The 18,129-nt window shown below is 39.4% G+C and overlaps 1 protein-coding gene and 1 long non-coding RNA gene across 8 annotated transcripts in view; one reads left to right on the top strand and one right to left on the bottom strand.

The window, feature by feature from the left end:
* Positions 1-17,057, top strand: part of LOC103885214 — a 69,123-nt gene extending 52,066 nt beyond the window's left edge. For 3 of the 4 annotated variants that reach the window (XR_004183966.1, XR_004183965.1, XR_001903516.3), the window contains 2 exons: positions 4,587-4,767; positions 5,680-6,068. This is a non-coding gene — a long non-coding RNA (uncharacterized LOC103885214). Of the gene's footprint in view, positions 1-4,586; positions 4,768-5,679; positions 6,069-16,984 lie in introns of those variants that run through there. The other variant, XR_004183967.1, reaches the window with a different exon arrangement.
* RASGRF2 (Ras protein specific guanine nucleotide releasing factor 2) overlaps positions 1-18,129 on the bottom strand; it is a 265,347-nt gene that overhangs the window by 109,349 nt on the left and 137,869 nt on the right. For 3 of the 4 annotated variants that reach the window (XM_031666741.1, XM_031666739.1, XM_031666742.1), the window contains 3 exons: positions 12,031-12,113; positions 6,722-6,970; positions 5,658-6,040 (listed from right to left, as the gene is read on the bottom strand). In XM_031666741.1, the coding sequence (XP_031522601.1) occupies positions 5,658-6,040; positions 6,722-6,970; positions 12,031-12,113 (715 nt within the window). The remainder of the gene's footprint in view (positions 1-5,657; positions 6,041-6,721; positions 6,971-12,030; positions 12,114-18,129) is intronic. The other variant, XM_031666740.1, reaches the window with a different exon arrangement.

Here is an 18,129-nt window from a genome sequence, read left to right as displayed (position 1 = left end):
GGTCGAAGTCTGTGTCAGTGTCCTTCCCTAAGAGCTTGATCCAGCTCTTTCTCATTTATCTTGGTCTCCCCATGCTATAATTTGATATGTCCCCTAAAGCTCATATGTTGGAAACTCAAAACTCTAATGCAACAGTGTTGAGAGGTGAGGCCTCTAAGAGGTGGTTACATCAAGAGTACTCTGCACTCATGAATGAATGAATGCCTTTATCTTGGGCATAGAATGAGTTTGGCCTACTTCACTCTCTTTCCTACCCATGTAATGCTTTCCACTATATTATAATGCAGCAAGAAGGCCCTCACCAGATGCCAGCCTCTAGAACTGTGAGAGATACATTTCTGTTCATTATAAATTACCTAGTCTCAGGTAGCACAAAACAAAGACAGAAAATTAGTACTGAGAAGTGAGGTTGCTGCTATAACGAATACCTGAAAATGTGGAAGTGGCTTTGGAACTGGGCAATGGACAGATGCTGGAAGAGTCTGAAGGAATGGGCTAGAGAAAGCCTGTATTGCCATGAATGGAGTGTTAAGGACGATGCCATTAATAGCACTCAGAAGAAAAGAAGAGCTTTCAAGAGTTTGAATCTCCTAAGAGATTACTTAGGTGGTCATGAATGATCGAATGTTGGTAGAAATATGAATAGTAAAGGCAATTCTGGTGAGGTATCACATGGAAATGGGAAACAAGGTGTTGAAAACTGGCATAAAAGCCATCTTTGTTACAAAGTAGCAAATAACTTGAGTGAACTGTGTTGATGCCCAAGGGCTTTATGGAAGGCAGAACTTCAGAGTGATGAACTAGGATACCTGGTGGAAGAAATTTATAAGCAAAATATTAAGAAGTTGCATGGCTACTTTTAAATATATATAAGAGGAAATAAATGGTTTAAAGGCAGAATTTATAATTAAAAGGGAAACAGAGCAGAAAGACTTGGAAAATTTGCAGCTCAGCCATGTAAAGAGTGAAAAGGCATTTTTGGGAGTGTAAACCAAGGCTGTGGCCAAGTGACCGTTTGCTAAAAAGATTAGTACTAAAGAGAGTATGGCTGAAAGAGAGCCAGGTGCTATTCATTAAGACAATGGGAGAAAGACTCCAAAGGTACTTCAGAGATCTTTCAGACAAGCTAGGTCCTTGAGGGCCAGGTTTGCAGAGAGGAGTTTAAGGGACCACAGCATTTGCTGCCCAGGGCTGCTCCCCACATTCCTGTGCAGTGCTCCTTGGCCACACTAGCTGTGGCCCACGCAAACCCAGGTGCAGCTTGGGCCACCGCACCAGAGGGTGCACATGGAAAACACTGGTGGCATCCATGTGGTGCTAATTCTGCAGGTGCACAGAATGCACAAGCTGTGAAGGCATAGCTTCCCTCACCTAGATTTCAAAGGATGCTGCAGACAGCCTAGGGTCCCAGGCAGAGACCTATTGCAGGGATGGAGACACTGAAGAGAGTCCTCACTGGAGACTCTCATGGCCTAGTGGCGCCATGAGAGTGAGGCCATTGCAGAAATCCTAGAACTGCCAGCATGCAATACCAGCCTGAGAGAGCTGCAGACAAGAGGCTCTAATCTATGAGAGCTGAAATGTGGGCTGAGCCCAGAAAAGCCATGGGATTGGGCCTGCCTGAGGCTTTGGGCACTTAACCCCACTCCAGTGTACCCAGGAGGCAGCACATTGAGTGAAAGATTATTCTGGAGTCTTAAGATTTAATGTCTGCCCCGTTGGGTTTTGGACTTACTTGAGGCATGTTATTCCTTTCTTCTTGCCTATTTTTCCCTTTCACTATGGTAATGTCTATCCTATCACTGTCCCACCACCATATTACAGCTGGAAGGGAATTGCCTCAGGATGAATCATGTCTTGAGTCTCACCCATATCTGATTCACATAAGTCTCTGGACTTTGGACTTATCAGTTGATGCCAGAACAAGTTAAAACTCTGGGGGCTATTGGGATGGAATGAATGTATTTTGCATGTGAGGAGGACATAAATTTTGGGGGAAAGGGACACAACGTTATGGTTTGAATGTTTCCCCCAAAGTTCCTATGTTGAAAACTTAATTCCCAGTGAAACAGTGTTGAGAGGTAAGACCTCTAAGAGGTGATTATGTCATGAGGCCTGTACACACATAAATGGATTAATGCCATTATTGCAGTAGTAGGTTCCTTATAATAGCATAAGTTTGGCCCCCTTTCCTCTCTTTCACGTCTATGTGTTGCCTTTGACCATGTTATGACAGAGCAAGAAGGGCCTCACAAGATGTCAGCACCTTGATCTTGAACTTCCCAACCTCCAGAATTGTGAGAAACAGATTTATGTTCATGTACAATTATCTAGTTTCAGATATTTTGCTATAACAGCACAAAACAGAGTAAGATACCCCAGTCTAACTTTTTTCCAGCTTATTATTCCAGGGAAAAAAACTATTGATTTCTGCTTCATCCTAGACAGTAGCTAAAGCAGCTTTCATGATAAGGTATTGGATTATCACCTTGAAGACTAAAACTAGGGAAGCTGGTGATCAAAATGGAACATTCCCTGCACAACAAGTTAAAGTGGAACACTTAATCATGGTGATATCAAAGAGATGTTTGCACACCGTATTCATTGCACCGTTATGCAAATAGCCAAGAGGTGGAAGCAACCAAAATGTCTACTAATGGATAAATGCATAAAGAAAACGTAGTATCTGCATGCTGCCTTTTCCTATAATTCAGCCTATTAAAAAAGGAAATTCTATCACATGTTATCACATGGTTGAATCTTGAGGACATTACATTAAGTGAATTAAGCCATTCAAAAAAGGATAAATATTGAATGATTCCATATATAAGAGGTACTTAAACTTAAAGTAGTCAAATTTGTAGAGACAGAAAGTAAAAAGCTAGTTGCCAGGGGCTGGGGGGAGAAGAAAATGGGGTATTATTCAATGATTATAGAGTTTCAGCTTTGCACGATGAAAAACTTATAGAGATCTGTCGTTCAACAATACTATGGAGCTATACACTTAAAGATGGTTAGGATGGTAAGATGAAGGAGAAAAAAGATTCTTAAGGAGAGCTGTTGTTTTGAAATTTACTCAGTGCTAGAAAGCCCTAAGAGAACTACTAACAAGGTCTGCTCTACGGGGCTGCCCATGCTGTCAAAATAGGACAAAGCCTGTCCCTTCAGAAGCAGTGATGCCTCTTGCTCGCAGAAATGGCATTCACTGGCCGGGTATGGTGGCTCACACCTGTAATCCCAGCACTTTGATAGGCTGAGGTGAGTGGAACAGCTGAGGTCAGAAGTTCAAGACCAGCCTGGCCAACATGGTGAAAGCCCATCTCTACTAAAAATACCAAAATTAGCCAGGTGTGATGGTGCGCGCCTATAGTCCCAGCTACTTGGGAGGCTGAGACAGGAGAATAGCTTGAACCTGGGAGGCAGAGGTTGCAGTGGGCCAAGATTGTGCCACTGCACTCCAGCCTGGGAGACAGAATAAGACTCCATCTCAACGGAAAAAAAAAAAGAAATGGCACTCACCACTAGTGATTACCACCACACCTTTACTTATATATTCTCTTTGCCGAGAAGTTCTCCCATCTCCTCTTTCCAGCCCACATATCTTTTAGTTCATGTCAAAGACACTTCCTGATTCTGCTCAACCAGATGTGATCTCCCTGCTCTTCAGCTTCCAGAGCACTCTATCTACACCTCTTATACCACCTGCCCATATAGTTATGTTGTGTCTCTATTATCCACATGACTAGAGTATGATGGTGAAGGTGCTATTTACCACTGTGGACTCTAGCACACACAGTATCCTGCACAGAGAAGAGGTTCACTCAGTGACTCTTGAAGAGACTTTACTGTATCCTCATCCCAGCCAGAGGAGCAATCAAACCACAGCCTCCAAGCCACGGGTGTTGGACACTGAAATATTTGTTCCTAAAGCTTTCCTAACTCTAAATAAATAAATAAATAAATAAATAAATAAAGAGAGAGAGAGAGAGAATCCCAATTTATCTTCAGATTTCTCCTCTCCTATCTACAACAGTGCAATAAAGAAGGTGAAAAAACTTGCCATGATCTGAAAGCTCCTGTACTTCCCATATCCCATGCCCCATTCCAGTCATTCCCTCCACAGGGTTTCCCAAGCACTGGGGCTGGGTGCAACCCTGAATGCACTTGTCAGCTTGTGCGCTGCCTCATTATTTCTGAGAAGAATCCATCATAATTTTGCTTAAGCTTGTTGTTCTAATGACTTTTTAATTATCTTCTCCCTTTCCTCCTCCATAGTTGCTAACTTGTCAATTTAAAGACTTTAAAAGAGTGCAACTTTTGATGATGACAACCACTCCAGTTAAAATTCCATTAACTACTTCACTCAGGGAGCTTACTTAAATGATCTGAGCTAGAAACACATAGAAGCTTCAAGCAGGTAGAAAGGCAAGCATCTGTGTATCCATCTGGGCAATCCACCTTGAAATTTGAACACTTTGTCTGATTTATTGCCCAATTTTTATTATATTATCAATAAATCAGTTATTATACAGTTTTTTAAAAGCTGTTTGTAATTTCTCTGTGAATCATTTTTATTTTCATTACAGAAACACTGGACTTTAAAGGCAACAAGAATCACCTCTTCCAACCCTACACTATACCAGGCTGAGAAGCTAAAGTGATGGAGAGAGGACCCTCGTTCGGTTCACTGTATATTTTATTTCATTCATTCATTTAACCAAAATTTACTACTTGTCAGGCACTGGCCAAGACACTGAGGGTACAGAGGTGAGTAAGATAGACTGCTAATCTCATGGAGCTTACATGGCAAAAGTGGCCAAGTAGAGGAAAGAACGAGTGCAAGGACCCTGGGGCAGGAAAGACCAACATATTTCTGACACAAAGAGGAAATCAATATGACAGTAGCCTAGTGGATGAGGGGGCGTGGCAGGAGCAGGGGCTGGAGAGGGAGACAGGATCCATGTCTCACAGACCTGAAGGCCCTGGCAGGGAGAATGTACTTTATTCTAAGTGTGACAGGAAGTCAGTAGAGAATTGAAGCCAGAAAGTCTATGATCTAATCAACATTTAAAAAAAAATTATTTTGGCTATGTCACGAGCAATTAACACTGTCCCCAATTTGATTTCTCCCCTATACCTCTGCTATAACATGGAGCACTGTCCTCATAACTAAACTAAAAGCCATCGTGGTACTTCCAGCCTAGCTCATCCTCAGCAGAGAAAGGCTGGAGGTACACAGGTACCTAAGGCAAATAATGGAGGAGGAGAAGGCTCTGCAGCCTGAGCTTACAGGTGAGAGGACCCACAATCTCCTGGTGTGCAAAGCACCATGCTAGGCTCTTTAGCCAACCAGTCTTAACCAAAGTCCAAGAACTCTCTAGCAGTACCATTCAGATATGCTATTCTTCCACAGATAACTGACCACAATAAGCCTTTTACTACAGGGGCATAAGGACACCTAATCTTGCTTTCTGTCCCAGAAGGGCCAGAGGAATCTACAGGAATTTTCTCTTCTAACTCACCATTGAGCTCATTCTACTTTCTATGCAGAAGTATTAAAGTTGTAAAGAAAGGGAACCAGGGTTCCAAAAGGAAGGGTGAGGAGGCAGGTGGCCAGCAAATGTGGGGTGTAATTATGCAAATGTGCTAGATAATACCTTTTTGAATACTTCGTTTTAGCTTGTTACACAGATCCACGCGCGGGTTATCGACATTCTCTTCTACTGATCCCGGGCTTTGCTCTGGAGAGGAGAGGCCTCTGCTGAGATCCAGTGGTATTTGACCAGTGTGTGGCGGTGGAGAGGCAGCAGGGCTCTGGGTCGTGGTGGTGGGACTGCTGGAAGTCGTCAGGTCCAATGCTCCTATCTTTGAGTTCAAGGGAGAAGTCAAAGACAGCTTTCTGGCCCTCACGGGGGAAGATGTTCTCGACACAGCCAGTGGTGGTGGGGAAGAGAATTTGCGACACAGACGTGGGGATTTTCCATCCACCAAATGTTCACCTCTGTTGTTCTGGCTGGTAGCAAAAAACAATTCCAATGACCTTAAAATAAGAGCAAAAGTGGCTAAGAGATTGTAGCCAAGTGAAATGAATTCCCAGATGTCATTCAAGAACATGTTCCCTTCATTTATAGGCCACAATCTCATTGCACTTCTATCGCTGGACTTTCCTTAATCTAAATGCTAAATGCTACATGTATACCCTCCACCTGCCAAAGAAGCACAGACACTTATTAGCCACCGTCTAATCCCTTGCTACTAAACTGTGGTCCAAACACCAGCATTGGGATCTCTGGGGAGCTTGTTAGACATTCAGAACTCAGGCTCCACTCTGGGCCTGCTGAGTCAGAGCCGGCAATTTAACAAGACACCCTCCCCCCACCACATGAAAGCTGATTCTTATGCATATTAAAGTTTTAAAATCATAATTGTCAAAAAAAAAAAAAAAAGAAAGAAAAGAAAAAAGAAAAGCCGAAAGCCATGGAGTTCATTTCCAAATAATCACAGAGCAAGCAAAGGCCAATTGGAGATTTCAGGTTTTCAACTTTGTGCCTGGGGAACTCTGTGTGACCTTTACATATGGCCTTCTGCTGGAGGGGCATGGTACTTTCAGAAGCAAGCTAGTACGCCCTAGGATCTGCTTTGCAGAGCTGGCCTGCATGGTGACTCCGGAACCAAGAGGGCCATACGCTAATGATAGGCAAATCTCTAGCGATAGGTGTACCTGACGGGGATGGAGGTGAAAGGTCTCTTGTATATGTCAGAGAGTTTCCCCAGCACCACAGCGGCAGTAGTGAAAATACGATAGGTGTGCAGAAAGGTGTTGAGGAAATCGATACTAAGAAACCGCAAGTCTGTCAGTCGTTCCAAGAGGCGCTCCACGCTGGCATAACGGATCTGGGGCACTTTGCAGGAGTTGAGTGTTTTACTGAAGCAAATGTCAGTGTCGTCTTTATGAAGGCGGGCATCAGACCTATGTGCAAAGGCAGGAACATGATGGTAAAACCAGGAGGAGGTTTTCCCCTCGGCCACTGAGTATTTCAGCATTTGTTATTACACACTCAGGAGTGGGCTTCTCACTGCATTTGATAGGAGAGAGATGATTGCACAGTTGTCTCTCAGTATCCTTGGGGGATTGGTGTCTTGTTCCCCCCCACCATATTAAAATCCACAGACGCTCAAGTCCCTGATATGAAATGGTATAGTATTTCCACATAACCTATGCACAACCTCCTGTATACTTTAAATCATCTCTAGATTACAACACTTAAAACAATGTGAATATTATGTAAAATGCTGTTATCCTGTATTTTAAAATTTGTATTTTTTTATTGTTGTATAGCTATTTTTTGTTTTTCTTTCTTCCAAATATTTTGGATCTGCGGTTGACTGGCAGGTAGAGGGCTGACTGTGTATGTCTATATGACATATAGACATATCAGCATAGGCAGGGTTATGAAAACATCAAGTTTATTATAATTTAGGAAAGCCAGAATTAATAATGGAGGAGGTAAATAATAATTTGTCTCACTTTGTGGATTCTTTCTCTCAAATTCAGTCATGTTTTATTAGGAAGATGAAGCCAAAGGCCCTCTTTAGGAGCGGGGGAAAGCATTGCTTATGCCCTTAAAGCAAAATATCAAAAGTGTGCATAGAAAGTATTGGGTGATACCTCCCACAACAGGGGAACACAGATATCACTGCTATATCTGCAGTTATTTCTTTTCCCTGACTTCTAATTTTGCACATTTGTGCTTTCCTCCCTTTCTTTTTTTTATTAAACTGATGGATATAGGGTTAGGTATTTTGCTCTCTAGAATCAGCTCTTTTTATTTATCCCTTCTACTGTTTTTTATATTGTATTAATGTCTGTTCTTATTTCCTTCCTACACTTTCCTACAGTTTAGTCTCTCATTCGTTTTCTAAGCTCTTGATTTGAGTGCCTAATTTGTTTATTTCATTCTTCCTGGCTTATTAATACCTTTTAAGGATATCTGTTTTCTGAATACTGTTTAATCCATAAGTTGCAAGTGTGATATGTTATGTTTTTATTATGTTTTCAAAATTCTGTGGTATTAAAAATGTCTTCACTTTAAAAAAGGTAATGGGTGAAGGATATTCCCCTGAATAGCACCTACCACTGCCACCCTGCAATCCACTGCTTTTGTCATTCTGTCAAACCTCCCATCTGGCTGCCCCAACCCCTTGCCTTCAGACCATTGCACTGGCAGCCTCTCCAAGTGGACAACGAGGACCGCCAGTAGCCTTCACTTCCCCTTCTGAGATCCCTTGTTTGCCTTCACTGCAGCATTTCAGAAAGGCGATCAAAGAAGTCCTGAATTTCACCACTTGATTAAAGGATCTGCTACAGGGTCAGTGATGTTCAGTGAGCCAGTTGCTTGCTAAGAATCCATTGGCTGAGAATCAGTTGGAGTGCCCTTAATTAGCCCTTTCAGCGCTTTGAGGGATTTGAAATTATATATTTATTTTATTTCAGATAAAAAGGAATCAATTGCTTTCTTAGCTTGCTCTTAGAAATGTCCCAGCCCAAAGTATGCTCAGTGCAGGTGGAAGTACTTCATCTGCAGGCCTGAAAGAGCATTTTCAAGGAGCAGCTTCCCCCTGCCAAGGAATTGACGGGGGTGGCCCGTTGGCTTGAGTTACATTACTGATCTTGAAATGCCCAAGTGCATCTTTTGAGATTCTTGAAAATAACAAGGCACTTTCTTCCACTCACTATGTGTCCCTCAACCAACTTTATTTTTCTGGTTCTTAATTTGCTTATGCATAAAAAGATCTCAGAAAATTTTGTGACTCTATCAGCCTGTCCAGAAGATGGCTGAGCTAGATAATCACTTGTTATCCCATCATTTTCCACCAAAAAAATCTCTATTTTCTAAGAAAGTTGAGATCAAATATTATTAAAAGAAAGTCATAGTTTGCATACCCTATAAAGGGATATTTTCACCTAATAAGTGTCATGATTTTCACATTCTATTCGTAGTTTTGAGCTTTGCATCTTTTGACTATAATTAGCTTATTTGAAACACTAGGACAAAAAATGTGTTGAAGCCAGCATGAAATTAAAATAAAACTGACTAATTACACTACTTTCCTTCAAAATCGTGATTACATTTTCATTTTAAGTAAAGAAATTAAATATTATGAAATTATTTAGTTTTCCTTTATTACACTGAGTAGAATCTTACTTTATTTCCTAAGAGACTCTCAAGAAAAATATAATACATTACTGAAGTCTCCTATGATAACAGCAACTCCTCTTTGGTAAACACTTAAGAATAATCTTGAGAGATCAAACCCATATCATCTGTTATAATTGGTAAGTTTTAAAAGGAAGTGAGTGCTTACAAAGTGATGCCCTGTCAGTAACAAGACACAGTTATAATAGGATAATTTTTTTAACTCTGAGAAATGTTGAGTTTTTTCTTCATGGTTTATAGATAGGGAAATAGATACATAGGGAGGAATATAAACTTCAGGGTAGAATAGAGCCATCAGAAGGAACAGAGATTGCAAAATCTCTGTTCTCTGATTGAGGATAATCAGGCTCAGTCAGGCTGGGAAAAAATAGTAGTATATATATAAAACTTCACTCTGCCTTAGGAATAAAACTAGTGTATTATAGATATGTTGGATTTAATAGAACATCTTTACAGTCCAAGATACAGGTTTCTGTCCTAACAGGAGAACAATTCCAACTCATTAAGTGTCACCTCTGTGCACCCAAAGGCAGAAAAGTCCTGGTCTGTATGTAAGTGGTTACACAAATGAGATTGGACATGGACACTGGTAAACTGCCATGGTAGGGGACAAAAGATGCATTTCGGTGCCAGCAACAACTGATCAGGCACAAAACTGAAGTCTTCATTCGTATTAATTTTTTTTTTTTTAATGGAGTCTCACACTGTTGCCCAGGCTGGAGTGCAATCGCGTGATCTTGGCTCAGTGCAACCTCTGCCTCTCAGGTTCATGTGATTCTCCTGCCTTAGCCTCCCAAGTAGATGGGATTAGAGGCACCCACCACCAAGCATGGCTATTTTTTTTTTTTTTTTTTTTGTATTTTTTAGTAGAGACGGGGTTTCACTATGTTGGCCAGGCTGGTCTCAAACTCCTGACCTCATGATCCACCTGCCTCAGCCTCCCAAAGTGCTGGAATTACAGGTGTAAGCCACCATGCCTGGCCAGTATTAATTTTTAAAGTCAACAAAATGTATGTGTAGTGGGCATACAGCTGCCCTAGGGTTTAGTGGCTTAGAACTTGTCTGCACTTTCTCACTTACACATTCTAATTCCAAAGCAGGTGGACTTTCATGGTTGTCTAACCTCCAAGAAAGTGCTTTCAAAAACAATGAAAATCATATATATCCTTTTAGAAAATATCAAAATTAAAATTCTGTGGTAGAAAATTAATAAGAAAACTCTAACCCAATGATGTGAATTCAAAAATTAAGTCATAGTTTGGACTTTTTGACTTAATATTCTACATTTATTCTTTATCTTAACATCATAACATTTTAACTAACCTCGTTTCAACTATACTGAATTCAAAACCTAGAAAATTGAATGTAAAATGAATTTTGCCCTAGAATTTAAAATGGCCCTACCCAAAATATTTTTAAATTTGACTAGTAATGTAAAACACTATAATCCTTTTATCATTTATATTTTTCTGTAGCATTGATGGCACCAGTATTATGTACTCTGCCTTTATGTGATATAATAATAAGTTTTAAAACTTGTACCATTGGGATGATGCTAACTGTAGTTAATATCTATCAGAATAAGAAAGTCTTCCTTCTAAAGTTAATGTTATTTATTGCTTCAGCATAAACAGATCAGACTTCAAAATATCCACATAAAAAGCCATAAAACACAAACTTTTTTTTAGTTTCAAGTAACTTCTTTTATAAACATAGAACTGCTTTTAAAAATATATTTTACTCTTAGAATTTGGAATGAAAATAACCAAGAAAATGAGAGTAATGAAAAATGTGGTTAGCTTCAAAATACTCCCAAGACAATTTCTGAATTTGAAAACAAAAAAGTATATGGAGACAAAATCATGAATACAGACAGCTCTAGCACACAGTTACTGATAACTTTTCCTTTTAAACCAGAGCTTCCCTAGTGGAAAATTGTAAGATTTACTTTGTTAAAAACAGCTAGAGCAGGATGGCAGCCCTAGGCAAATAGTCTCTGGGGCAAAGCATAAATAGGCAGTGGGTAGACAGCAAAGCCACTTGATTCATGTTATCTAAATGTAAACATATCTGAATGGCCAAATCTGGGTAATATGATTCATACCCAATGGGAGGATTCATACCCAGTGGGGCAGCCACACCTTGGTCCACCCTCTGAACTTGGCACATCTGGGTGTTACTATTATTATTATTATTATTATTATTATTACTATTACTATTATTTGAGACGAAGTTTTGCTCTTGTTGCCCAGGCTGGAGTGCAGTGGTGTGATCTCGGCTCACTGCAACCTCTGCCTCCTGGGTTCAAGTGATTGTCCTGCCTCAGTTTCCCGAGTAGCTGGGATTATAGGCGCCTGCCACCACGCCAGGCTAATTTTTTGTATTTTTAGTAGAGATTGGGTTTCACCATGTTGGCTAGGCTGGCCAGGCTGTTCTCAAACTCCTGAACTCAGGTGATCCACCCGCCTCGGCCTCTGAAGTGCTGGGATTACAGGCGTGAGCCACTGCACCTGGCCTACTATTTTAAATTTTATATTCAACTTGAACATCTTAGGATTTTGTCCTGAGTGAAGATATATATAACAGTATAAAAAACAATTTTTCTATGCTATGAGTTAGTAAACTGTGAATGTGAAAAACCATTTTGATAGTCTTATTTATAATGGAATCATATGAATCAGTGTGTTCCTGTCAAGAAACATATTCTCAATAAGAAGCAGAATTCTATGGATGCAGTATTTTATTCAAGATTTTACATGCTCTGCCAATTTAATCTTGATTAAAATGTAAAGGAAAGGATTCTCACACTTACTTAATCATATGTGGCACAGTGACTTTGGAATTCTCTTCAAACACTACAGTCATTAAACCATTACATCGTATATTGTCCACACACTGTGAAATAAAAAGTTGACAATTACAACCTTCAAGAAAGCCTAGGCAGATCATATATTCCCACAATTGTTTATAGCCAAAAGAATCAATTCAATTTCTCTCTCTCTCTCTCTCTCTCTCACACACACACACACACACACACACACACACGGAGCAGGTAAATATTACACACTGATGAATAGCTTCAGTATTCAGATACTAAAACTGTACCAACTAAATGCCTGATAAATACCTGAGGACAGATACAACAGCTGTATTTTCCCTGAATGTATTTCCCAAGAATTCTGACCACAGCGTCACTTTGTCACAATTCTTTGGCAGCTCCAACACTACTTGAGAGGTGATTGGGACCTGACCATCATTGCTCTTGCTATGTTCATTTTCTGCAACCAGGGGGTGGTATGGAGTAGTCAGATTAAAAATAGTGGCTTCCTAGGATGGAATTCATCTTCTGTCTCACTAGTAAGCTCTGCCTCTGCTTCTCAGGTATTCTTTGCCAATAAATTCCCACATTTTACTAGTACCTCTGGCAGCCCCTGTTGATACTAATGCTGTTTGGTGAAGGGACCATGTGTAATTTCTCCTGTCTCTGGCATGCTTAAAGCCTCGTATCATCTTTTTCTCTTTTCCAAGGGAGCATTCAGGAAGCTGTGCTAATTTTCTCTGCCTTCGTTATTTAATCTATGCCTTATCAATTTAAATTTTCTCTCTGCAATTATTTTGGGTTAGAGAAGAATTTATTTTGAATTATACATATTCCCTTTGAACAAAACAGGAAAATGAAAAAAAATATAATCAATTTTTAAAATAAAAAATTGCTTCTAGTCCCTATGATACTATACAGTGCTTTGTGGCTATAATTAAATAGTGCAGTGAAGCTGATTACAATGTGACCTCACATAGGTCCTGAACTCAGAGTCTACCCTAAACACCAACGTTCTAATAAAAGAGTGAATATGCAAGTAAGAAACTTTAGATCACTGGAATTCTGACTATTCAATCTACTTAGTATTTCAGCCATGTTCATACTTGTTTTTCCTTAAAATTTTGTTTTCCTCACATCTTATGCCATCACTTCAACTACAAAGCATAAAGGAAGAAAGTAGAATATTTTTAAGTTCCCCTTCAATATGTTTCCTTAAGCTACAGCATCTGGAAGTAATTTGGAGTTATATTTTCATATAAATAATTATGATCATCGATCCATGAATTTGGCCATTTTTGCTTATATGTGAATTTACGCTCTACCTTATCCCACAAGTGGATTACAAAAACATATATAATAAGACAAAGTCAAGATAAGTGAGAAATCAGAGGTGATTTAGATAAAGGATGGCAAACAATAAGACCAAGCCTGAAATGAAGCCACCACACAAACTTTATGTTGAGAGCACTTGCCAGAAGTGGGCCTCAAAATTAGCAGGGCTATGGAGCAGTCAACTCAAAGAGGGACTCAGTGTTAGCTACGAAATTCACACTTCGGTAGAAGGTCAATTAATCCTAGTCTAGGACCAGACAGGACAATTATCTTATGGGTTCTCATCAAGAGAAATATTGAATAATGTAGTGAACAATGTCCTCAACAATATCTCATTATTATTATGTTTTAGAGACACTCTCATTCTGTTGCCTAGGCTCGAATGCAGTGACACAATCATAGTTCACTGTAACCTCAAATTCCTAGGATTGAGTGATCCTCCTGCCTCAGCCTCCTGAGTAGTTGGGACTACAGGTGTGTGCTGCTACCACACTGAGATTTCTTTTGTTTTGTTTTGTTTTTAAATGTAGGGACAGGTTCGTGCTATGTTACCCAGGCTGGCCTTGAACTCCTGGGCTCAAGCAATCCTCCCATCTTCGCCTCCCAAAATGCTGGGATTACAGGTGTAAGCCACTGCACCTGGCCAAAAATATCTTTAAATAACTACAAGTTTTGGCAAACTGTTTTGTATAAACAGTTGAAAAGTACAATTCCAAACATACAACCCTGTGGTAGACCCCAAAGAATGTGACCCAGAGGCCCATCCTTCCTCTGCTGGTCTGGTTCAAGCACAGGTTTCACACTCTCTAGAAAAGAGCATGGGCTGCTCTTCTTCACACTGAAGAGATGCTGCTTCTCTTATCCTAGTTTGTGTAAATCTTGAGTATCAGGAAGTTGGAAACAGTATTTTCCCACAAATCCTGAAACTGCTGCATCCTGTGTGTCCAGTTATGTAGAGTCAGTGTTTCAACCAGCAAGCCAAGCTGCCAGTAAGTGAGATTATCTTCTTGTGCCCGGAGAAAGGCCACACTGCCTCTCTATGGAAAAGCTCTCAGTCAAGGCCTGATGAAAATACACATCAAGGGCCCTGTTTCAAAGTGGGGACATACATGGAAGAATAAGAGATGGGGATGGCTGGTACATGCATTCATAATGAAGAAAGTAAGAGAGAGGACAGAGAAATCAGTTGGAGGCAGGCTACGGAGAAGGGAGTCTTGAATTTTAATTTTCTCCTATAGGCAGATGGGAAGCTACTGAGGGTTTCTAAGCAGCTCCCTTATGCTGAAAGATCTAAACTGACTTCATGGTGATATTCATTCAATGAAAAAGAGGCGAGAATGAATGGAGACCCAAGGGATAATTGGAATATTGAGTCAGTAAATGAAATGATTCATCCCTCCCCTGAGGCAGACTGTGGGAATGAAGAGAAAAGGGTGGACATAAATATTTTGAAGAAAGGAATAATAAAAATTGATGAATTACTGAATAAAACCAAGAGAAAAAAACAAGGTAAAATCAAAGATGGCCATGGTTATAAGGCAATTTTAAACTTTCTGATGCAAATATATTTAAAAGTAATAAAACATAGCCAAATGTCTTTCCAATCACCCAGAGTTTAAACAAAGTTAAACAGTCAATGTTTTGAATTCTCAAGAGTACCAAGAAGACGCATTGATTACATGGCATTGGGATTTTACTAAATGTCTGTCTTACAACTGCATTTATCAAGTACTTACTATGTGAAGACACTGGGCTAAGTACTGGGAAATGAGGATAAAGAGAAGAAAAGTAATATATGAAAGAGCTTTGAAGATGAATAAGGCAAGCCACTTCAAACTCACTTTCCTAATCCCGATGGGGACAAAATGGATTAACATCATCCCTGTTCTTCCCAAGCTATGTGGCGGGGTCGGGGGGTGGGGTGATGAGGAAAACGATTGGATGGGGAGAGGGGTTGCACACTGACAAGGGTAAGTGCTCCTTCACCCAGCGACCTTTCTAGCTATTCCTTAGACTTCTTTTCACTCTCAGTGTTTCTGAATCACAACGAGGAAGCCCCTTGGGGAACCAACACAGAAAGTGGGAAAGTAGACATGGTGTTTTGTGAGACCTGTGGGAAATGAACAATGTTCCTTCAATTTCCTTCAATATTCTAAGCAAATGGCATAGTTACTGAGACGACAGCCTTAGAATGACTACACTATCAAGAACAGAGGTGAGGTAATGGGGAGACCACTTAAACTCAGCCCAGAGCTCCCACACAGCTTCAGAGACAACCACACTATTTAAGTGGAGCCCAGACAAGGTGGGGACGGGCACTGGAGGTGGCCAGAGTCACAGACCTGGGTCATAAAGAGGCATCTCTGTCTCGTCCTGGACAGGGGATCAGAAGGCAGAGATTTAACTCGTTTCTTAGGGATTCATAGTCCAAACCCCTGGGGAATACAGGAATTGGGTCTGGAAATCCAGGAAATGTACCACTGGAGATGAGTTCAAAGGGCTTGTCATCCTACCTGCATCAACAGTCAGAGAATGGAAGGGCAGAGCTACCTGGCAGCCCATCAAAGCTATAGGATACCCACAATCACAGTATCTTAAGATGCAGTTTCCTGGGGGCTGACTTTGTCTACTTCCCTCCTCTTGGAGACCAGAAGGGAAGCAGCTTTTGCTTTTTGAAAGAGGGAACCAAGAGGAAGGGGGTCTCAAGACCAATCTGCCCAGTTCACTTGCCCAGGAAACTCTGCAGGGTGGAAAGTAGGAGTAGGGAAGACAGTCAGCTTCCATAGTCCACAACAGAAGCCATGATGTGTGACCCAAGTGCCAAGGAGTGAGAGATGAGCCCACTCCAGGGAGCTGAAATAGAACTTTTTCCCCTGTTCCCAACATAAGAAGCAAGTGCTTTCCCCTTCATCCTTCATCTATGGTGCCAATCCAGAGTTTAGCTGTGTGTCTCTTCTGTTTTCCAGGATCTGGAAAGGTTTTGTGGAGAAAAACAGAAGAGACACACTGAGACATTTTTTGATCAGCTACAGTGTTACATATAAATAGCTTAGTCCGAATACTGCATAAAATTTGAGAGAGAAAAAATAAAATAAATCTGGCTTTTCATACCTAATATGAATACACATAGAGTACTACTTTGGCTAGAGTAATATTTAACTTGAAAAACCATGTAATTATACAAAAGAGAATTGGAAAGGGGAAATAATACATTAAAAATTATCACAAAAAAGATGAAAAATGAAGGGTGAAGAATTTTATTACTATTAAGCTATTTATTTTTTAAATAAATTATTCATCTATGAAATAGGAAAGAAGAGGTCTTCATTTTTTTCTCGTCTCTCTCTCTTCACAAATATAAGAATTTATAGTTTGAAATTTAAGAGATATAGGCAAAAATGAATATAGACTTTTATTTTTCATCTTAATGTTTTTATTTTTTATTATGAAATAATTCAAATATACGTAAAAGAATGAGCCATCCACATACCAGCCACTGGACTTAACTAATATTAACACTTTCCCATGTTTTCTATAGATCATCATTTTTCTGTAAAGGATATAAAACACTATAAACATAGTTAAATCCTCCTCTTTTTTTCCATTCCAATAGGCTCTTTCTACTCTGGAAGCAATGACTATCTTGAAGCTGATGGATATCCACTTGTCCTTCTTTCATTCCTGGTTTCTTATTTTACTATATATTTGTGTATCTGCCCATCATAAAGTACAATATTATTTGCATTTAAATTTTTTATATAGATGCTTCTATTTTTCTCACACAACATTGCTTTTAAGATTTGTTCATATTGATATGCATAGTTCGTTCATTCATATTAACTGCTATATATCCCACTATATAAACATAAATTACAGTTTAGTCGATCTCATATATGTATACATTTAAAAGGTTTTCATTTTCTGCTATAACAAAGATACAGTGACTATTACAAATTTCTCCTTGTGAAAAAGTTTTTTCCTATCTTTTAATTTTTCAAAGGCAATCTGTCTTTTTACCTTTTGAGATTTTTCTTTCTGTGTTTTGTCTGCTATAGTCTTACTTCAACGTGTCTAGATGAGGTTTTTATTTGAGTTTATGCAGCTTGGAATTTGGTATGTTTCTTCAGTATGAGAATTCGTATCTTTCATCCACTTTTAAAATTTCTACTCATTTTCTCTTTGAAGACTGCATCTTTTCTATTCCCTCAAATCTTTCTTTCTGCAATTCTCATTCCAGAAATGTATATTGGGCCTTCTAACTCTATCCTCCATCTGATTTTCTCATATTTGCCATCTCTTTATCTCTCTCTGCTGTATTTGAGGTAATTTCCTAGAATATAGGATCTATATTCTATATAGCTATATAGAATACAGATAGTCAATAGCTATCTCTATATAGTTATATTCTATCTATAGCTATATAGAATATAGCTGCATTCTACCTATAGTTATATAAAATATAGCTATACCTATATTCTATACCTATATATAGGTATAGAACCACATACCTATATATGTTATCTGGTTCTTAATCATCTCACTAGCTATAGTTGATCCACTGTCTTTAATAAATTTTCAATGAATTTCTCATGAATATGTAATGTTGTGGTCCTACAGTTTCTAGTTTTAGATTTTTCTACGTGGTTCTTTGACAGGTCAGCCTGGTTTTTTTTTGCATAGTGATCTCTTCTTTCCTTATGGTTTCTTCCTTTCTTTTATAGTTTTATTATACTTTAAGCCTTGTTATTTTATGGTCTT

The sequence above is a fragment of the Papio anubis genome, chromosome 5, assembly GCF_008728515.1.
Source record: "Papio anubis isolate 15944 chromosome 5, Panubis1.0, whole genome shotgun sequence".
NCBI classification, from domain to species: domain Eukaryota; kingdom Metazoa; phylum Chordata; class Mammalia; order Primates; family Cercopithecidae; genus Papio; species Papio anubis.
This window is presented reverse-complemented; position numbering and strand designations above follow the sequence as displayed.